Source organism: Nothoprocta perdicaria, unplaced genomic scaffold (assembly GCF_003342845.1).
Source record: "Nothoprocta perdicaria isolate Ctin4 unplaced genomic scaffold, notPer1 scaffold_80, whole genome shotgun sequence".
Lineage (NCBI taxonomy): Eukaryota > Metazoa > Chordata > Aves > Tinamiformes > Tinamidae > Nothoprocta > Nothoprocta perdicaria.
Genome location: NW_020456088.1, coordinates 1375282 through 1398235, shown reverse-complemented (window position 1 = coordinate 1398235; position 22954 = coordinate 1375282). Strand labels below are relative to the sequence as shown.

The 22954-nt window shown below is 46.7% G+C and overlaps 1 protein-coding gene across 1 annotated transcript in view; it reads right to left on the bottom strand.

The window, feature by feature from the left end:
* Nucleotides 1–22594, bottom strand: part of ACVR2B (activin A receptor type 2B) — an 89994-nt gene extending 67400 nt beyond the window's left edge. The window contains exon 1 of the mRNA XM_026051905.1: nt 22523–22594. Within this exon, the coding sequence (XP_025907690.1) occupies nt 22523–22574 (52 nt within the window). The 5' untranslated portion in view covers nt 22575–22594. The remainder of the gene's footprint in view (nt 1–22522) is intronic.
* Between the last annotated feature and the right edge of the window lie 360 nt (nt 22595–22954).

The following is a 22954-nucleotide window of genomic DNA, read 5'->3' as shown; positions in this document are numbered from 1 at the left end:
AAAGAGAAACAAACACACATACAAAACAAAACCCACTGAAGTGCTATTGCTTGGAAACCACTTTAATGAAAGCCACCGCAGAGTATGACAAGATACCTAACCTACACTGACAGGGAAAACAGTGAAATGAAATCCACGCAGCCACCTTCTGCGCCCTCTGCTATAAAAAGAGCTGTGTAATAACCATTTTGCAACCATTTTGCAGGCAAACACGCCAGGAGGACCCGACACCTCTCTGAAACGCAAGGAGAGAGAAACCCTCCTGGAAGCACCAGCTAGGAGGCAAAAGAGCCACCCCCATCAAGGACATTAAGCTGACTGGAATTAAGGGATGTCTTCATACTGCTTTTAATTGATTTTGGTACAAACAGGCTTGGGAGAAGGAAAAAGATATTTTTTGATTATTATTATTTATACATATATATATAAAGAGTAAAATCTTAATGAGATCTGTTCCTAAAGGATGCTGCCTCTATACTAATTTTTAGCGTATCCTTGTGCTTCCTCCCCAGAAAGGAGCATCTCCTTGCTCATCAGCCTCCACCAACATGACATCCCAAACTGCAGCTGGCACGACTAGTTTCTCTCCAATTTGTCAAATTCATTCCTCTGCAAAAAGGAGTTTCTCCTTTTGCCCTCGAAACTGAACTTGTCTCCAAGGACATGATCAGCAATACTGAGGTACTTTGACTCTAGCTGCAAACTGAGGGCAGTTGGACACAAGTCTATACGGGAAGTATCACATCAAAAGAAAACATATATTATCTATAAACCCGCCCACACACATATATTTATGTATATATATATAGGCAGATATACATGAAAAAGGTCAAGTTCCTGCCCTTACTCATTAAACTCTTACTAAAGCCCAGCACAGTTTTCTTGCTGGATATAATGGCATCCCCAAAACATGCCTGCAATGAATAAGGTTTGTGGCATTTATTTTTTGGTTCAAACATCTGCTAAGTCCAATGAGGCTAAATACAGCATGGGGCATTCTGCACGAATGGAACTGCGTGCATTTTAAAGCAATTCCATTAAATACCTACACATACCAGTTGCTTCCGACTTCCTTATCTCCTTTACTGTAATGTTTAACTGGCAAGTTAGGAGGGGCAATATCAGCTTTAGAAATCCCAATAGCAAATGGCTGAGGAGAAAAAAAAAAAAGGAAAAACAAATAAACAAGCACACCTAAGACTGGAATGAGCAACCTGAAGCCCAAAATTAAAAAAAGCCCACAGCAACCAACACAAACCACCCTGCTGCACAGTGTGACAAGGTCATAAAGCCAAGCCACTGTTAGGTTTATATCCTAATTCTGTGTTTATTCTTTCCTTTCTAATAGGAAGGAGAGGGAACTGAACAATCCCAACCTTCATAAAGTCAAAGTAGCAGATAATGCTGGCCACTACAAATGCATCGGCTGGAATACTCCCATTAATCATTCCTCATTTCCGAGGCTGCACGTTAGCCTGCTATGGAAAGCTGCTCTGCAACCTGGAAGCCTGAACATCTTCATGGCAACAGCAGCCTGGCAAGGAGGAGATGGGCCAGCTCTGCTGGAGCATTAAGGCTGCAGAACCTCCTCTCTCAGCTTCAGCCCCCAAAAGATGCAGAGCAGCCCACAGGACACACATGCCAAACCCCCTTGGGCTGAGCAGCCACCCTTTCACTGACCAGTTAGGAGCTTTCCAGTGGTCCAATTCAGTGGAAAGAACTCAATCCAATCTTACCTTGTGCACCTTCACTAACAAGCTGGACATGAACGAAGGCACAGGACACCTCACCTCTTACTGCTTCAGTAAAACAAGTGCATTGGTACTGGGAATATCTGTATCTCCAAGTCCACAAAAGAAACACCAGTTTTGACGAGAACCAACAAACAGCAAGCACACCCATAGTTGCTTGACAGTCTCTATCTGATGCTTCAGTTTAAGCTTCCCCTTCCACAAGATAAGCATCTACACAGTCATCCTGGGATTCAATAATTCTGCCTACCACTTGGAAAGGGGCCAGAAGAGGGGTCTGAGTCACTCAAGCAAGTGAAAGGGTCAGAAGTCACTGCCATAGGCAGAGGGTTTTGGCTCACCAGCACTTAGACGTTGCCTACAGGCATCACATTGACTTGCAAAAATGCCTCTTTTTCTGCATGCCCTGGAAATCCCTTGCTGCCTGAGGCAGCAAAGTCCCCTCCGCTTGGCACTGCGGACAAAACAGGGCGGAAACCCTCTGTTAGTGCCCTGGATGCGGTTCCTCCAGCACCTTGTGCCCCACTGGAGATGGGGAGACAGCAACAGCTGCAGCAGAAGCCACAGTGGAGAACACTTTCTTTTGATCCAGTTCCCTATCACACCAAAAGTCATCCCTGCTCTCACCACCAAGAATGCCTGCAGTAAGTGCAGAACACAAACCCAATTTTTGCTCTCACAGCACGTTAGCAGCTACATTAAACGCTCACTTCCTCGCATGGAGTTTGCGGCTTGTTTCTCATTTTTTTATTTTTTGCAAATGGAGCTGCATGCAAGCCCTCCACGTAACGAAGTAAACAGCCCCACAACGCATTCCTTAACACTAGCCCAGCCGCTAAAGAGCTGCCTGCAGTTTGCCACTGAAGCAGCTGGGTGTTGGGTTACAAACAACAGGCAAATGCCAAGGCAGGGAGAGCTGCTGCAAGGAGCTCCATGTGGAGAGGGGCTGAGCCCTTCGGCAGGTTTTGTGCCCAAGTCGTATGGAATCTGTAAACCTGAATTAAAAGAAATATCCAAAAGGTAGAAGTTTTGCACATGCAAAAATGCCAGAGGGATGCAGGGGGGCAGTGGGAAAATTCAGCACTGCATGAACAGTTCGTTGTACAGGAAAGAAGAGTCTCCAAATATCCTTATTTTCCAAATATGTGAGTTTTCATCATTGCAACTAGTCTCACTTGGTCATGCTGAGGATTTTGGAGTCAGATCATCACAGCTTGAGAGCCCAGGGCCCCTCGATCCCCTCTTTGCAAGGCAGCCTGACTAGAGAACAACACTGAGTGCCAAGGCATGCAAGAACGTTCAACCAGGAGCTCCAGCCTGAGAGCACACATGGCATTTTAAAGCACTGCATTGGCACACCACATAGTTTTCATAGGTGTACTTCACTATCCACGTCGCTCACCAAGTGCTTTTAGGCTTTAGAGGAGGCATGTGGGTCTCTGACCTCATGCACAGTGGGAAGAAACTGCACCTGCCATTCCGGCTCCAGCTAAGACCAAGCAAACGAGGCAAATTTTCCCCAAAAACAGCATTTTTCTTTTTCCATGAGATGACTGCACCTAGTTACACTGCTCAAATACTCAAATCACCCACAGCCAGGGGATGTCCTGAGAGAGGAACAGAGCAGAGCAGCATCTCCCTTGCCCAAATGAATCATCATAAAACACAGTTTCTGTATCATCTCCAGGAAAACTTAGAACAGAACAGAGAAGACACATTAGCAAATGCCACCATAGCAATGTATCCACTCAGTCCCCAAGCCATAGCTTGCAAGCGCCTTGTCCTCACCAAAAATCAGAGCACGGCCTAGTTTGAAACTGCTCTTCAGGGCTGCAAGCTGTCGGACCGCACGCAAGGCTTCAAAAATTTATCTTGACGCTACAGAGCGAGCGGCAGGAGTTTTAACTAACAGTCACCATGATGCAAGGGGACATGAATTGCCAGCACTCACAGTATCACATGTTTGCTGAAAAGCATCGCCATCCAAGCAAGCCTTGAGCTTTGAGGCAGCATGAGATGATGCACGGATGTGGGACGCACCTCTAGTGCTGCACGAGTGGCTCAGATCCCGGGAACAAAAAACAGCCTTTCTGGGTGATGTATATATAATAGTTATATATATATAATACATTTTTAGACCCTGTTAACCATTGTGGCAAGTCTGAATTGTGTGTTGTGGGTTTTGGAAGAGGGAAAAAAGCTTAAAACTCTTCACACAACTTTGATTCTTCTTTGCTTACACTTCTTTAAATGCTTCGTTCCATGTAAAGCAGAAATTCCTCAATGTACAGAATGTGATTCCAGTTCCTTGAAAAAGACCCCAAAATTCCTTAGCAACATGGAAAAAAAAGAGGGGTTGTAATCAAGAACATCTCACAGGTTCCACCAACCTTCTGGTTGGTTGTTTGCACAAATTTGCAGACGCTTGATCGCAACTTTTTAAGAGAGTTTTGGGGTTATTTCCCTTGTTCTTTGGGGAGACAGTCCTTGCTACATTCAAATATCCCTGGGAACAAGGCATTAAAGCCGCACTGATTCAGAAGCTAACGGCGTCGTATCTAACCCAGCAAGGGGAAGCCAGGGGCTGGACTTGCCACCAGCTGCTCCCGCACCGGCACAGCAGAGCTGCTGGCGGAGGCTGCAGGCGGCTGGGTCAGAGACGGGACACGCGACCGTGCACAAAAAAAGCAAGTGTAGCAAGAAAGCAAAAATAAAATTCCCCATCTGTGTGTGCCTGATTGCAAGTCCAATGGATTAAGAAGCGATCTGGCCTGGAAAGGGGAGACATTTAAGAAGGGAGTCAGAAAGGACACAAGCTTTCCACGCGACAAGGAGCAGCAGGCGGAAGAATTTGGCTCTCCGCGTTTTCCTGAGCAGTAATATTCCTTTCTCCCTAAAGAGGGGAGAGCCTGCCGGGCTGTGCATCCAAAGGAAGAACAAGTCAAGAGGCAGGATAGCTGCTCTGCTCTTGGTCCTGATCCAGGCTATTTTGTTTCCCCAGAGCCGGTCAGGTGGGGAGGCTCCAAATTGTTTAATTTAAGCATATGGTTAACGAGTGCCCAGGAATTGCTCTTGGGAACACTGAAAACTTTGGAGAAGTGAGTGTGATCCAAGAACGTTATAGTGAGGTGGACTTGGAGCCAACAATGGAAATAACAAAGATTCACAAATGCCAAGTGTCCCCAATCCATCTCTCCTCATTCCTGCTGGATTCTGTTATGGTTTGACCAAGTTATAGCAAGTTCTTTTTGTGCTCAAGCTATCATGGGGCCATTCATCAGGCACAGGAAAGGAAACAACTCATGGGAACAAGGAGAGGACACACGACTAAGGCAAACTCTGCTGATGGAGAAAGACACTGGCTCATGAGCTGACCGAGGAAGCAGCCACACATGAGCGGATGGCTCTTGTGCCCAGCTCTGTCCCAGCGATGAGGCAGCTCCGATAATCCTGTGGCTTTCACTATTACTACATTTGTAATGAAACAAAAGTGGAAAGAGAGGAAAAAGAAAAAAAGAAAGAAATCGCTCCAGCAAAAATATATATATATTTATATATATAAACTTTTTTTTTTTTTTAGGTCCCAGGGTTTATGAAACACTGTCTGGTTCTCCCAACAGCCGCCTCAGAACCTGCACAGTATTTGCAGGAGTGCTTCCCTCCCGATCAACTCAATTTAGCTGGAATAACTCCTTCATTCTGCAGCAGCAGCTGGAAAGGCTTGCAGCATTACTGCTTTTAAAGAAGGGAAAGTTGGGGTGAATTTGAAGAAAACGAGAAAAAAAAGCAATTCAGTTGTAAATGGAATTTGGTTTGATTTTGGGGCACAGAGGGGTCCCCACCCCATGTGGTCATTGCACCCACCAGCAAGCACGGCCCAAGCGGGTCAGGTCTGGACCTGGCAGAGCAGCTCCCGCATGGCAGCCTGGCCGGTGGCCTGCAGACCACACGGAGCCAACGTCCGGATTACAGTAGGTTTTAAAGAGCACCCAGCAAGCTATCTTGGAAACGAGCACCGGGCCAAGCAAAATCAGGAATGTTGGAAGAGAGGCAACTGTAGAAGGTTACGTGGACCGAGCGCTTAAAGGAGAAGAGCCCAGCTCAGGGCTTGCCGAGCCAGCACAGCAAGAGATGCCCAGCTTCTCTCCTTCCTAGGTCCTCCTTTTTCCTCCAGGCTCTTCCTGAGCTTTGGTGTCTTCCAGCTGGTATCAGGGCAAAGGACTAGGAATGCTCTGGAGCTACTCCTAGCTTTTGGGGAAGTTGGGAACTTTTAGGGGAAAGGGTATAAATGGAAAAGATGCTGCCTTTTCTGCTGAAGGCATCATGCATGTCAAAAGTGTCAAAAATGAAAGCCTTTAATAACTTCGGTGAACAACAACAAGCATTTAATTGCATTAACAAGCATCTTCTGCAGCCAAATCAAGTCCTAAAAGTTAGATTAAGGACAGGAGTATACATTAGTTCCCAAGCAGGACCACTTCTTTTTGTTGCATGCTGACAGCAGGCCCAAAATCAGATGGTCATGGAAAGCTGGATTACAAACTCAAGAATCCTGTAGCCTTGGCATGAAGTCAAAAGCAATCAGAAAGCCTCAAGATGCCCCAAAGCTAAGGCTGGTTCCTAGCTAGACCCGATTTAAAGGAGAAATATTACACTGGAGAGACAGAGAATTTCTGTAACCACTATGGACACTGCCCACAATAATAATGGAAGCAACTTTAGTGAGGGGAAACAGTCTGTCCCCAAACATTTCCTAAGGCTGGACACTACATCTGCTAAAACACAGACATGCAGTAACAACCACATTAAAGCACTTCACAAATTTCTTAAAAGGGCCCAAGAAGAAGGGCTGAAGAGAGAGCACAAATATATTAGCCCCACTTGAAAGCAGGGAACTCCTGGTAGTTATCAGCTATAAAGAATAAGCAGAGGGATGAATAAGCAGGCTCTGATTCTGCAAAACTAATGCATGAGTTTAACTAAGCACACAGGGAATGACTTCAGTGAGCTTTTCAACACGTCTAACAGGAGGTTTGCAAATGCACAAAGGATTCAAGCAGATGCATATGGACAGAGGGAAAAAATAAAAGCCTTCACCACAGAATAAAACCTTCCTCATTTTATAGAGCTGTAATTCACCCTCAAGATCAGCACGTTGCAAGAGTCCATAGAAACTCAGGACTAGACAAGCAATTTCCATAGGATATCTCCTAGCTGCAGATAAGCAAAGTGTCAGGCAGCATCAGGTGAGCCTCAAATGGGATTGCTCTTTCCCTGCACCGACTGCTAGCCACTTACCTTGAGGGACATGGAGCACAGAGCAACCGAGGTGAATCCCACACGGACAAAGGTTACAGTATTTCTGTCACAGACGGAAGGTTTGCGCACGCACACGGAGCGACCTTTGAGTTTTGTGGAAAAGATAAGTTTCCGACTTGGAAAAAAGATATGCACGCACACTTTTGCAATATTAATCTTGAGGGTGAATTACAGCTGATTTAAGTATTTTTCACACGCTTTCCTCCCATTCTACTTTTCTAACACCAGGAATTTCCACCTTCTGCTCTGGGACCTGCAGGCTTGTAGATGCCCCATAGCCAGTCCAGGCTTTCAGCTGGGTGCTACTGAAGTCTAAAAGTAGAAGTAGTACAAAAGAGTGGAGGGAAAAAAAAAAAAAAGTGAAGAAAATAATGAAAAGAAACAGCACCAAACCATCTTGCCTTTTCACCTCCAAAGCTTCATACCACCCTTTTCCTTCCTCTGCAAATTACATTAGAATTAGATATTCCTACACACCCTCTTCCTTCAGTCCCCTGCGAACTGGGAGCCTCCAAGACCCCTAAACATAGAATAAAAATATATACGATTTTAGAACCTTTCAGAACCTACCAAGATTGTAGAATAATTTTAAACATCAATCTTCTACCATTAGCCAACTTTGACACCAGAAAGAAATAGCTCAATTTCCCTTTCAGATTTTTATCTAGTAGCCAAATATTGAAAAGCCAAGAAAACATGTATTTCCAGGCTTTTTTTCTTCTCCTCCAAGTTTCAGCATAAAATACAACTGAAAATGACATTACTTTCATGATGCCCATCACTAAAATCTCAGCAATGCAAATTATTATGTGTATTTTTAAAATTAAGCCTGCAAAAAGAGACTTTATTTTTTTTTAATTTTTAAACATGGAGAAATAGATATGACAAAACAAATATAAAGGAAACATTAAGGAAATATTTGTTTTGCCGTTTCTATTTCCCCATGTTTAAAAAAAGAAAAAAAAATTAATTTTCCAAAGCTAAAAATGAGAAAACATTGTTCTTCTCTTCTAAGAGGGGGATTTTCTTGGTTCTTCCTATTAACTCATCCTTGCAGCTTCTTTCAAGCAAGAGCAACAAGAATTCAGTTTGCAGGCCACCTAAAAGGTATTTCAAAAACCACACCGGTAGGCAGGCTGGGTTCAGTAGGACAAGACGAGTTTAATTCAGTCCTGTGCCTGTTGTCATCTTGCAGTCAGCTCAGGACACTTATATTCTGAAAATAAAATAAAATAAAAAAAAGCTAAAAGGAAGGGTAAGAAGGGAAGGGTAAGAGATGAGCTAGGAACAGCAAAAAGGAGGGAAGGAGCTCAGCATCCATCCACACAGGACATGCCCTATAAGGTCTGTAAATCAAGTTGCAGCAAAACCCAGATCTTACTAAAATAAATAAAGAAAGAATGATAGTAATCAAACCATGCCAAGCAGCTGGGAGGCAGCAAGCCAGGGAGTTGCTCAGGGAAAACAGGCTCGCAGCAGCCTTCAGAGCTGCTTGAAGCGAGGGACTTGAAAAAAATGCATAAAGAATTGCAAGCATCCACTCCCAGCCAGGAGTGTGGAGAGGAAAATAAGTATAGAAATAAAGAAATAGCAGGTTTTAAGGCAGGTTTTAAGGAACCCTGCCTAAGAGCAAGCCAGTTGTCAGCAAGTCCAAGGAACAAGCTGGGGAAAGAGACCCATGATTCCCACAAGCCAACAGAGGAGCAGAAGTTGCCCTAAGTGCTGAATCCCAGTAAGAAACCAGAATGATGTTTGAGAACAGTGGCACAAACAGTTTACCTTGCTGGGGAGAACTTCACTGCCCAAAAAAAGGGTTCAGGGAGATCCACTACTTTCTGCCCTTCATGAAAGCCCCACAGGGCCAGAGCTGGTCACGTTCACCTGGCCAAGTCCCCAGCCTTGGAGCACAAACTTCAGCTACTGCGAGACCGACTGCTTTAGCAAATCCACTACACCACAAAGAGAGGCAAAAAAAACCCAAAATTTTGATTTGAAGGAAGTCTGCAATGAGACTCTTCCCACATCATCCTCTCCAGCTGCCATGGGCAAAGCTGCACCTCCAACCAGATGGACAGCCCTTCCCTTTCCTTCCTTGCCCAAGTTTCTCACTACAGAGCAAAGAGCTGGATTTGTATCTGCAGGCCCAGCTCCCAAACATTTAAAGAAAACATAAAATCTTCACTTTCATCTAACAAAGATATATATTCCAGATCAGCAGGGACAGAGTTGGGAAAGAAAGTCTAAGTATGAAAATACAAACAACATGACTTCTCACAATGTAAAGCCTTGAAGTAAAAATAAGAACAGGGAGGGATTTTTTGATTGTTTTCAATTCTCAGCATCTAAGGCCAATTGTGGGTTTTACTGGGAGGGCAGGAGAAGGCAGGACAATAAACTAGTAAACTAATAAACTAATGCTTTTCAGCACTTTATTTGATCGTTTTCTTCTCAACATGAATAGCCCTCCACGACAGTGGGGAAGGAGAGGGTAGCTTTTCACATCACATCCTTAGCCCCATGGTCTATGTCCAAGATCTGCTCCCCAAGGACTACTGTACACTTCATCAGTGGATCCAAGCAGATTTATAGGCAGTCAACTATGGATTACAAGTCCCAAAGGATATTTTCCTCCCAACACCTACAAGTCACATGTTGCTTTATACCAAACGTACAGCAGATTATATTCCTTAGAGCCATCTTCTTGTCTTCAACCCCCTCCTCTCGTTGCTGTAAGTGGAAGTTTTTTTTTTTTAACAGTTGTACAGTTTATAAATCCTGAAAGCAGCACTCAATTTAGGCTGAGGACAGTTAAAATTGCTTAGACCAACGGGATACCAAGTGGTAAAGAACTGTAATGAGATGATGACACATTCATAACCTGAAACCTTCACTAAAACCTTGTAGTCCCACAAGGCTCACTCCTTTCAGCATGAAGACATTCACTCCTGGCAGTGGCTCAAAGAGCAGATTTTGGCACATGACAAGAGAAACCCCAAGGAGAGGTCCTGAAGAGCACATGCATCCATAAGACAGTAGCTTGGGAAACACTGCCAAACAGAAGGTTGCAAGAGAGGTGGTCCCCAAATCATCTCAAACGTGGCTAAACATCCAGCCACCTCTTCTTCACTCCTGCAGCAAGGAGTCGAGATGAGCTTAGGAACCCTCGACAAGCTAGAAGGGAAGATAGGAAGGCAGTTGATGAATGCCAGAAGCCCTGGACAGAGATTTTTTTCACCTGCAAGCATGACACGGTTTCTTCCTAAGTATTTTTAAATTTTGAAGACAGAATTTGTTACTCCAAGCCAGGTCACTGCAGAGATATGCAGTCCACTTGTAAGACCAGGGGCTTCTGCAATACCTGAGCTCCAGCTGTAGCTCCACATAGATTAAATTATCACACCTACAGAAACCTATCTCCCCACATTCCCCCCATACCAATGGCATCTTTGGAGGCATCTTCAGAGACCCATGTTTTTGGATGTTCCCACATCAGGATGGTGCACACAGGCACTTGCAGAACATCACCCCCCTAAATGCAGCAGGGCTGAAGGTACCAAGATTTAGAGGCTCCAAAACAGCAGCTCTGAAGCAGCTCTGTCAAAGCACAACACTAACTTTTATTAGCACGCATATTCAGGTCAAGCTGTCCACGAAGAAGATCTATTTAGCTACTCCACTAGAAACGTATCTGCTGGGTAAGAGAGTGATCAAACAAAGAAACGTTCAGAGATGCCTACGTTTTATGATCCAGAAGTCGGCACCACAAAAGAACATCCATGGGAGTCTCCGGTTTGGGTTTAAAGAAAAAGTAACGCCAAACATTTCTAATAGATTTAGTTTCACTAAGGTTCTTTCTGCTCAACTCAGGAGGTTGCCTAGAACAAGGGGATCAGCGTGACAGTTAAACACCACACGTGGCTCCTGCCCATGGCAAAGAATGCCTAAAATGTGGGAAGTTGGGCACGTTTTCACCCAAGCCCTGCAAGAACAGGAAACATCCTCCTGCAACCTTGTGCCTTTAGGAAAGCCAAGCCCTAAAAGATGGATTAGATTTTTTCGACACTTTAATAAAGAGCCTAATGATGTCCAAATTATAGCAAAGCTCAGTTGTGTAACCAAGGCGCCTCGATCTCATCCTTGATAAGGACACGGGTTTGTGTCTCACAGAAGCCTGCAGATCACTAACAAAGCGGATCTTCTATATTAGACCCTTCAAGGCCACAATTAACTGCAGAAATACTGTGCTAACTTGGCAACATGAGTTTTTGTACACTGGCTATGAAGGTTTTTTTTAGTAGAAGCTTGCCAAGAGCAAGCAGTCTCCTAATAAGAGGAAAAAAAAAGAATTAAATACAAAACCCACTGCTCTCCAAACCCAAATTACTTTCCACAATTCAATGCAGTTTTAATTAAGATCATTAAATTACAGCAAAAATGATTAAGATGATATCCCACAGCAAAACACCAAACCTAACACCTTAATTCAGAAGAAGCCGGCAGACACACATCCACGACGCAGTATTCGCAAAAGCCAGAATTTTACAGTTTTACACGCGAGTCAATTTTACATCATTCAAACCTTATAAGATACTTGTCACAAGTTTAAAAACAAAAAAAAAAAAAGTGACATCCATCAACAGAGCAGAGTTTTTCCTTAAGACTACGCAGAAAAGCAACAGAGAAAAAATGAGAAGGCTACAATTACTTTGACAGTGTTTCTACAGCTCAGAGGAACTTGGGGGTTGAAATAAATGGTTTCCTTCTCCTTCCCAAGGCTCCCAAAATTCAATTTATATATATATTCTTTTATTTTTTATTTATTTTTTTTAAGAAGGTAGATCAGAAATGCCTGTGAAATCAGGTCACTGCCAGCATAGCATCCATGATACATCTCCACTATTGCCTATTAACTGCTTCCAAATGAACAAGGGAAGCCCCAGATCCATATTTCACCAGTGGAAATTAATATAAGCATCGTGCAGCTCAAGCTTTAGCTTCACTGGGCTTGAGAAGTCACAAGGTTGCAGGGCAGCTGGACAGACAGACAGACTCTGCTCCATCCCAATGCAGATCCCTGATGCTGTCCCATGCACCTGCAGTGCACAAATCCTGGCCGTAACTTTGCAGAAACGGTACCATTTGGGGCATTTTAACCTGCAGAAAAGCCACAAAGTGGCTATTCCGAGTGCAAGAGCTGAGTGTGGCAGGCAGGGAAGTGCCACTATTATTTTCCCTTTGCTCCGGCCGCCTGCTCCCGCTATTTCCGACGCCAGGCGCAAACAGCCGCCCCTCTGGATCCCGTCGCAGCTCTCCCTGCCCAGCTATTTCGGCAGCAGTGAATAAGGGCGGGCAGAGCAGGGCAGCCTGCCTGGCACCCAGCAGGGCTATTTCGGTGGGAGCCTCGCGGCTGCGCGGCGCCACGCAGGAAACCTCGATGGGAATGACCCCACTGACCACGCGGATCTATCCCAAATCCCAGCTGCCCTCACCTAAAGACTTCTGCAAAGAGCTTTAATGGTGGAATAGAGTTGTCCGAACGCTGCTGCACTGCATCCTCCCGCATCGCTTGTTTTTTCACCTGCTGGTAAGATATAGCAGCTTCCAGACCCTCTTGGACATGGGCACAGCAATGAAAAACAGTCTGAAACATTGTGGGGGAAGAAAAGAAACCTTCACGTCACATTAAATGGTCATGAGAGCAAGCCACTTATGCAGCCTTAGGTGCCCAACTGGCCAGGACAGCAGGAACCAGAAAGTCTGAAATCTTCGTTAAATACAAGTGCATTAGTGAAACAAAGTGCATTAACGAAACTTTGATTTTTTTTTCCTCCGTATTCTTAAAAATTTCTCCCTGCTGCCACCCATACACTGCTGTAATTAGCCGTCTCTGCATGGCGACGAGGCCAGGTGAGAGGTTAACTTTTTTATTTTGCTTTCATCAAGCCAGAGAATCCTAAATGGCAAGAGATAAAATTCCAGCGTAATCCCCTGCTGAGGCCGCTATGAAATAACTCTTTTGTTTAATTATTACGAGCTGGATGGGCAAACACTATATCCCGATGGACAGAGCGCAGCTGTTACTATAACAGAAAGACATTCATCTCCCGTCCGCGGGACCCTGAAATCCTCCCGACAAAGCCGGTAAAGCGACTCCCGGCTCTCTCCGAGCAGCTTTCACAGGCAGAACTATTTTTAGCAAACTTTATCTCATTGCTCTTCCAAGTTTTCCGCAGCACCCGTTGCTAGCGCGTCCACGCACGCAGCCCGGTTTGCGCCCCGCACTGGCCACGTGCACCCACATCTTGCCCATCACGGGCATCTCTGGGGCTTCACGGCTACCTTTGAAGTGGTTTTTTTTTTTTTTTTTTTGCTGTTATTTGCATAATAAATAGCCAAACTGCACCAGACAGCGTGGGAAAGTCCCACCACCTTTAAAAAACAGGCGCCCAGTGTTTGCTTTAAGTAGCGCTAAGTCCGTCCAATTAAGTGACGGAAGGCTGTATCTACAGGAAATTATAGCTATAAAATTTATCTGTGAAGGACTTCCACGGCTATCTCAGGTATGATATAAACGTGAAAAAGCACCACTAGGGATGGATGAATGAGGCTGAATGGCCGAGCGATGCAAACAGGCAGGGCCTCATTGCTGCCCCCGGCCTAACCACAGGGTTGGAGCTACAACACATTTCAAGGAAATATTTGAACCTTCCACATCCAGGATGAACAACCTTTAATGCCTGGGACATCCGACCACAAGAGGAAATACCCAGCAACACTAACCTCCCACCCTCCCCTTTTTCTTTTTCCCTCAGAAATGCCCTATTTGACTATTCTTGGCTTTGTAGCCTGCATCAAGCAGCCTGGAGTTGTAGCATTACAGGCCACTGAATTACTTCTGAGGCACTAAAAGGTGATTAAAATCTACACTGGAATTCCTTACTATATTCAAGCCTGCTGAGCTTGTCCTTTCCGCAGGGATGTGCTAGGAATGGATGCGGGGCTATCAGGAGAGCAAGGCAGTAAAACAGCAGCAATCAGATAAACACATTTATCTCAGCGGAGTTTATTTTGAAAAGAGCATTTGTCTATGGAATATTTTGAAAGGATCCAAGGGAGCACGAGTTAGGAGATTTTGTGGCAACGTATGCAAAAAAATCAGTGACCGTGTGCAAGTGCACGCACAAACAGAAGGTTTTGGTTGTAGGCACAACAACTCGAGAACACTCGCGCACAACAGCCTGCCTGGTGTTCGGGCAGCCCTGAACACCAAATCCATATTTCTCCCCGTTTTTTTCCAGTTGCACTCATGACCTCCCATGCATCCAGCACCCGTTATATAAAGTGGATTTCTAGGGGAAGAACCTATGGTGGAGGGGCCAAAGCTTCACCTACTGCCACCACCCCCAGCTTTGCTCCGTAGCCTCTCTATCCACGACTGCAGAGCAGATGCACGAGGCACCCAGCAAGGCTGCAACAGTTATTTGGGAAAATTTTGTCCCATGCATAGGAATGGGCATTTGCAGAGGCCGTTCCTCTTTCTTTCCTCCTCAAAAAAGAGGGGGAAAAAAAGCTGCCAGTAAGCAGTGCACGCACGGTGAAGGAAGCAGAGTTTGAACTTCAGCACACCAGAGCGCTGCCCAATAACCAGCTCACTGAAACCTGATCTTAACGCCAAGGACAAGCCCATTTCTCAGGCTGCACATAGAGAGGCGAATTAGCAGGCTTAACCCATTAATTACCCCCACCAGCTAACGTGGGAACTGGAAAGCCTGCTCTCTTTCAGTTGTCAGAACGGTGGAGGAAAATAAACAAACAAACAAACAAGAATAAAAAAAAAAAGACTCTGAGGAGGCAGAGGGTTGGGTAGGCGCAGGTTGGGCTGCTGTTCTGACTGCTCTGGAGACTCAATTTGCAGGGACCAGGTGATGCTAGAAGTCAACATGATTTCACCCTACTGATTACGGGGGCAACACACTTGATAACTCACAGGTCTCAAGGAAAACGAATCACTAGCACAGTATGTGAGCAAACTCGAGGCAACAGGTTCTTCTAAGACCAAAACACAGAATCCCAGAACGGTTGAGGTTGGAAGGGACCTCTGGAGATCATCCAGTCTAACCCCCCTGCTCCACCAGCGGCATCTAGAGCATGTGGCACAGGGCGGCAGCCAGGCCAGGCGGGACCTCCCTGGGCAGCCTGTTCCAGGGCTCTGGCACCCTCACAGGAAGGAAGTTCTTCCTCACATGGAGATGAAACTTCTTGTTTTTCAACTTGTACCCATTACCCCTTGTCCTGTCACTGGCCACCACCAAAAAGAGTTCGGCCCTTTCCTCCCTACATTCTCCCCTCAGGTACTTATCCGTATTGATCGGATCTCCTCTCAGCCTTCTCTTCTCCAGGCTAAACAGCCCCAACTCACTCAGTCTCACCTCATATGAGAGATACTCCAGTCCCTTAATCATCTTTGTTGCCTTCCACTGGACCCTCTCTAGAAGCTCCATGTTCCTCTCATACTGGGGAGCCCAGAACTGCCCCCAATTCTCCAGGTGCGGCCTCACCAGAGCTGAGCAGAGGGGCAGAATCACCTCCCTTGACCTGCTGGCAACACTCCTCCTGATGCAGGCCAGGATCCCATTGGCCTTCTTGGCCACGAGGGCACACTGCTCACTCATGGTTAACTTGGTGTCAATCAGGACTCCCAGGTCCCTCTTCATGTTGCGGCTTTCCAGCAGGTCGACCCCTAATCTGTACTGGTGCCTGGGGTTATTCCTCCCCAGGTGCAGGACCCTGCACTTGTCCTTATTGAACCTCCCGAGGTTCCTCTTTGCCCTACTCAAACAAGAACACAAAGACCAGAATAAAACAGACCAAGACGTTCATGTTCACAAAGCTCAAGCATACAGTTTTCTAAAGCAGCATGAGACAACCACCGTCTGCACACAGCTCCTCTGAACAACAAGAGTAACAACCAGGTTGCAGAAGTAAGTGGGAGACTGCAAAACCCAAACATGGGCTCAAAGAGCTTAAAAAAGCCTGCATGCACTCAGTGCTTGAGGTGTTTCTCCCAACACATCTCTGAACTCACAAAAAGAAAGGAAAGTTGCAATGAACATTTCTACTTCCACGTTTGCATTCTTGGCTCCCTAGGAATTTAAGATTTGCTGCAGAGAGCAAACTGTGGATAAGCAGAATATCTCTAAAAGTCAAATTAAAAAAGAAGTTTCACACATCACAAAGGGCTTTTGATATAGATAATGCTAGAAGAAAGAAAGGTTTGGATTGACCGGTGGATAAATCAGGAGCAAATGGAGTTATCTTTATCCCTTGCACCCACTCAGACCCCTCTAATCTCACATCTCAGAGCAATAAATTAGAAGTATTACATTAGCACTACTGGTGCCACATATAAAAACCAAAATTGTAGCCACCAGTTGGAAAAAAGTTTACATGAGGGGAAAAGAGAGCTTTAAAGGGAACAAAGACAGTCCCAGTACCTGATGTGCTACAGTGTGGGGTCAACTGCCTGGGCTTTTGAAACAACAGCTTTCACTGCTGTGGTCAGAGGATAACTCAGCACAGACCTGGGCTCAGGACTTGCCCAACAAACACCAGACACGCATCTTTTCCAACGTTGGTGTCTTTGCCCTTAAACAAACAGCAATACCTTCCGTTCCAGACTCTCCTGGAGAAAGATTCACATAAAATCCCTTTTTTTCCTCCCTCCCCCCCACATCTTTATCATACAATAGAAATTGGATGTGAAGCGCTTGGTTCAAAATAGGTATCTTAATTTGCACAAATGCTCACAGGGATTAAAAATGTATGTAGCCCAACTGCAAAGTTGTACATCTGATATCAAAAGGGGCACATATATGCCTTTTCTGAAAGCATTTTATCCTTCTGAAATAAAGAGGACCATACACGTGGCACTACTGGACACAGCAGTGCATGACTGGGCGTATAGAAAGCAGCTAAGTGATACCTCCTGTGTAAGGTTAATGTAACCCTCCATCTTTTCCAGCAAATATAATTCCAAAGAGAGAAAAAGAGGTAGGACAATCTAGTGGTCAGAGCAGCAGCCAAGGCACAGAGAGACTTGCCACCAACATTTGAGATTTTAGGAGAGTTGCTCCCACCATCCAGAGAAAAGGTACAAAAGTCGGAGCAACAGCAGGTCTTGCCTCCTTGGATATTAAAAATGTCAAATACAGGATTAGCTGGAAATCTTGCCTGAGATCCCATAAATCATATGCTATAACAAATATACGTAGATACAGGTTGGTGCCACCAAGCACCAGGAGGCTCGCTCTTCTGCTTTACTATTTTTCCATTTACAAGGCTGGAACACACACAGTGTTCCCTCCTTGCAGGGAAGCCAACTTCAGAAGAAAGGATGCTCTCCAAGAACAAAACCATACTGGGGGGATGCACCACCAAACTTGCCCATGTCTGGCCACCTTTAGGACCTTCTCTCCATCTATGAGCAGCAGAAGCAGAGCTTGATCTTGCCCAGGCACCTAGAAACGTATTTCCCCCTCCAGCACCATGATGGACCAATGCCCCACACAAAAGCGGATTGAGCATGATGGAAGCACCAGCAAAGCAAGGGGAACTCGCACGTTGGAAGGAAATGGATCCTTGTTTTATGCTTTTTACTGACAACTGCCACTCTCGACTCTGTGGCCAAGGAGGAGGAGGATGGAGGGAGAAGAGACATGAAATCAGTGCAAGAGACCAACTGTTATATTCAAATCTAAGCACAAAATGTGCTGGGTCTGCAGAATGCAGGCAGGCAGAGCACTTCATCTTTAATTTACTTCTCTGCCCCTTTGCCTTCAATGGCTCCAAGAAAACTAGCAAGGAAGATTTAAGGGGGAGGGAAGGGAAAAGGGGGGAAGTGATGTACATTTTTTAATACACCTTCAAGGAACAAGCAACTAAAGAGTCACAGTTATTCCAGGGTGAAGCGGTTTGACAGGAGCTGGTCCTCAATGGTTAATGGAAGAGAAAGGGAGGGGAAGGGAAGGATGGTGGCCACAAACACCTCCCTTAAACACATCCCATTTCCCTGATGGGAAAAATCTCCACATGAAGGAACTGGCACGAAAAAAAAAATAAAATAAAAAAAAATAAAATAAAAAAAAAAATAAAAAAAAAAGGAAAAGGAGCTTAAGTGGGAACAGGGTGCCGAATGCCAAGTGCTACACTGAATAATTCAGAGCCCGGCTCGGCTATTGGCTGGATGGGGGGAAAAAAAAGAAGAAAGAAAAAAATCACACCCCCCTGTGAGCTTCAAAACCCCTCAGCCGCCCGGAATGAAAGGCGGAGGTAACACCTCTTTAGAGCGGAGATGAGGCTCTGCTGTTCCCATCTCCCTATTTCCCTTCCCATTTCCCAACTTCCTGGCACTGTTTGGGTATCCGGAGCCCAGGAAGAGCTGTGGCAGCTCCTGGAAATGGCAGGACTGAGCGGGAAGCTCACAGAGATGCAGCCTCCTCCCGCGCATCCTTCGGTTGCGCCGCGAGCGCCGACATCCTCGGCCAGGAGCTACCAGCACTCGCACAAGGTCTCAGCCGCTGCGAGGAGACTCGGTCTGAAGCAACCATCCCCGCAGGTGCATTTGGCCACAAGGTGTTGTGTTTTACCAAGCTTGGATAAATCCTTAACCAACACTAAACCCAGTGTCAAGTGGGTTTGACTCCCTGCGGTCAAGTGCTGGCAGCATCCAAAAACAGTCCTCAACCGAGGCCCCGAAATGCAACAGTCAGAACACCTCTCACTACACTACTCAAAAGCACTTGTAGTTTGTAATTACTGTTTTTAAAGACATCTGACTTTCTAGGAATGTGCATCACAGGGGAACAGCACAGGAATGTGCTCTGAATGGGTCCTGCCCAGAGCTCCCTCTTGCTCCTATCTCCTCCCTTCGGGCCAGCCAAGGGAGGTCCTTTCCCACCCATCCCATGGAGCATCCAGCCACGGAGCCCGGCGCGCTGCAGACCGCAGCGGCTGAATTCTTGGGCTGGCTCTAGCGCTAATCCCATTAACAACGCTCCAGAAGCTGCAGCTCCCGGAGCCCCGCGCGTCCCGAGAGGCGGAAAACTGCCCACCCAGAGCAGGGAAGTCTCCAACGTGGGGGAACAGTGGGAGGGAGAGAACAAAATAAATTAAAAAAAAAGGAAGAAAAAAAGAGTGAGGCCAGCACATTTCTTTCTCCTCTCTCTACTCTGTGGCAGCAGGGCAGGTTTACAACTGTTGCATCACAGAGAGCACAAAAACACTCAATGTTTTAGCTGATGGGAACCATAGCGGACGTGGTGACAGCTCCAACGTGGCAAGTAGGAGACCTCCACAGCAACCGGCCGTTTCTTACCATCTTAACAACCAAACAGATTAAAAAAATAATTAAAGTGTTACAGCTTAGATGGGTTGCCTAAAGACATAAGAAACAGCATAAATCTCAGTGCATTAACGCTTCAACCAACTAGTCGGGCTCATGGGGGACCTTATGTGGTCCAGGGGGTTGAGCCCTGCCCAGTGGTCAAGAGGAGCTACCAAAGGAAACTCAGGGGGATGCTCGGACGTGGGAGGGGGCTCCAGCGACACGCAGTGCCCGACCCGCCGAGGTGCTTCTGCGTGAGGCCGCTAAAAATAATACGCTGCCTACCTGTCTCTTTAACGTAGCGCTTGCCTCTCCATGGAGCTGTGACAATGCGCGTGTCAGTGGCACAATTATCTGGATTTGATGACGGATTATAAAAAAAATACATATATATCTCTCTCTTGAACACCTGTTCAAGAGTTTGGGTGTTTTTAAAGGCCATTGCCATTAACCTTGGGCCGTGCACTTCATTGTGTTTAATTAGCAAGCTAATGAAGACGGTTTTATTCCCTTTCTCAGGCACAAGAGGGTAAACACAAGACAGTGAAAGAGGAGCCCCCGGTGCATTTGCAGCACAGTTCAGCGCTGCATGGTGTTACTTAAACTTGCACCAAAATAAAAGTAATGCAATAGCCCAGGGAAACTGGTTAGTAACACATCTCGCAAGACAAATCCTTCTGCACCTTCTGTATTTTCCCTAAAAAGAAAAAAAAAATTAAAAAATCACCGATTCAAGCATGGTTTCTGAACATTTGGGCTTGCAGGAAAATTTGCAAACAAAGGGCTAAAAATGAACATAATGTTTTCCTCAATGAATCCTCTGTATTCCAAAAAAGCAGCAAAAAGAAATAAGCATAACAGATTTAAAAAGAAAAAAAGGAAAAAAAAAAAAAAAAGAATAACAACTGCAGCCTGGGCTTGCTTTGTTCCAGGCAGCCAAGGTAGCGCCGGGAACTGCCAGCAATGGAGGTCAAGCTGTTTTTGAAAAGCCCCCCACTTCCCTACAGCCCCAACGCGCCCGGCGCACACCCGCACGCACACCCGCACGCACAACCGCACACAAAAGAACCGGAGCTCCCGGCAGAGCCCCCCAACAACCCGGGGGCTCCCGCGCTTGGCAGCTTTGGGGGGAAAAACCCGGACAAAGAGGCTCCCATTGACAAATACAAATAGCACCGGACACGCACACAAGGGTTTCAGGCAAGGGGGAGATCGGCCGGAGCCCTAGTGCATCCATGTAATGATCCGCGAGGACCTTTCCAAATACAAACACAATTTCATTCATTTTCTGGGGTCCTTTATGAGGGCTTCAGGGGCAGGGGGAAGAAGCCAGCATAGGTATGTCCTATGAGATTATCCTTTTCATAACATGATACATTTAAGGAGCTTTCAGGGTTATATATTCCTCTTTTTTTTCCCCCCTTCTTCTTAAAGCAACTGCTTTTTCCTCCAACTTGCTTTTCCGCCACTCCACACACTACCATAGGATCAGGTTAAAAATAAATAAATAAAAACATACGCACACCACCAAAACCCAAAACAAAAACACAAACCCGGAAGCCATCTCTTTTTTTTTTTTTCCCCCCCCTCTCCTTATTATTGAATCACCCGAGATAAAAGGATTCCAAGATATACAGAAAGAAAAAAAAAAAAAAAAATACACCGGCCATAAATCTCCTTTATGCCCCTAATAGAATTTTCCAGCCAAGAGAGCGGTTGTGATTACAGCCACCCTGACCACCCCGACCAGCACCCCCGCACCACCACCCCCGACACCCCCCTGCTCCTTCCCAAAGGGCAGCAGGGATGGGACCCCATTCCTCCCAAGACCCTCACGCGGGCGGCAACAAAAGCCGCGCGCACAAGTGTCCCATCCGTGCCATTAAATTATTAAATATACCAAGTTCGAGCTGCCTTTGCTCATTAAATGATTTTTTTTTTTTTGGACTGCCCATAAGCCCACAGATTTGAGCGTGGCTTTAAATAAGAATAATAATAGCAGTAATCGGGGTGATGCCGTGCGCCGGGAGCAGCCCCCGGCCGCGCATATTTAATGGGCGCTCGGAACAAAGGAAGCGGCGGCCCCCGCCTGCCCGCGCCGCGAAAACATCGGGGGGGATAAAATTAAAGGGGGGGGGAAATTTAAATACATATAGCCAGGGCTGCAGCATCTTGCCCCCCTTCTTCCCCCCCCGCCCTCTGTAAGCGGGACAAGTCGGTGCCCTGCGCCCATCCCCGCGCAACTGGTCCATGGAAAGGGGGCTGCGCTGCCCCCCTCCTCAGAATAAACGCAGCGATTTGGCGTGCGAAGGATAAAATGGGAAATAAAGGGGGGGGAATTAAGGAAGAGGAGGGGAAAGTGAGGGGAGAGCGAGGGGCTTCGCAGCCCACCCGGCTCTCGGCCCCGCGGGCGCGTTGGGGGCAGAGGGGGTGGGACACGTTGGGGGGGGGGGTCCGCGACACCTCCCCACCCCCCCCCCAGCCCCCCGGCCGTGGGGCAGCGCGACGCGGTCCCTATGGGAGACGCGGTTCCCTATGGAAATCGCGCCGTCCGCGGGCGCAAGTTTGGCGAGTGAAGCGCCTATTTAAAAAATATAATAATAAAATAAAAGATAAGAATGTAAATATATATAGATAGATGGAAGAAAAAGCTCGTAACACCAGACCCCCCATGTAGGAAAATAAAACTTTCTCCGAGCTGCCCCTCTCACGAAGCGGCCCCTCTAGCACGCGGGGGGCTCTTGGGGGACCCCCGGGTGACACCGCGGGACCCTCCGACCCCCGCGTTGTCCCCTCCCCCGGGGGGGCTGCACCCGGAGCCCCCTCCCCCAGACCCCGGCCCGCGCAGCCCCTGCGCACCACGCGCCAAGTTTCCGCGTGTTTACGCGGGCGCTACCCCTCGCCGCCCGCCCCGGGGGACACAAAGCGCCGAACCCGCCGCGGGGGCGGAAGCAAAACGACCCCCTCCTCGCACCCAAAGCGCCAGGGTGGGTGCCCGGGGTGGCCGCGCGCAGCCCGGCCCCTTCCGCGCCTCGTCCCCCCGCGCGGCGGAGGTAAACACGGCTCTTACCTGCGCAGAAAGTTCCACAAAGAAAGGCGAAAGTGAGCCACGAAGCAGTCATATTCCTTCGCTTAATTTTTTTTTCCTCCTTTTTTTTTTTTTTTTCTTCCTTATGTGCCTCTCTATCCCCAAGGAAAATATATAATATAATGCGCGGGTGAAAAAAAAAAATGAGGGGCAAATGAGGCTCTCCTCTCTTAAAAGAAAAAAAAATAATAATACGAGCGCGTGTGTGAGGGGGAGACCAAAAATAAATTCCTACAAAAAAAAAAAAAATGGGATTTAATTCCGTCCGCGGTTGCCAAAGGTATCCAGTGGCGAGGAGAAGCGCGGCTCCGTCTCGCCGCTTTTTCTAAGAGTTTCTTCGCCCGGGCTTTTGTGCAGGGAGCGCGGCGTGCAGCGCCGCCGCCCCCGCCGCCCCCCGCCCCGGCCCAGCCCCTC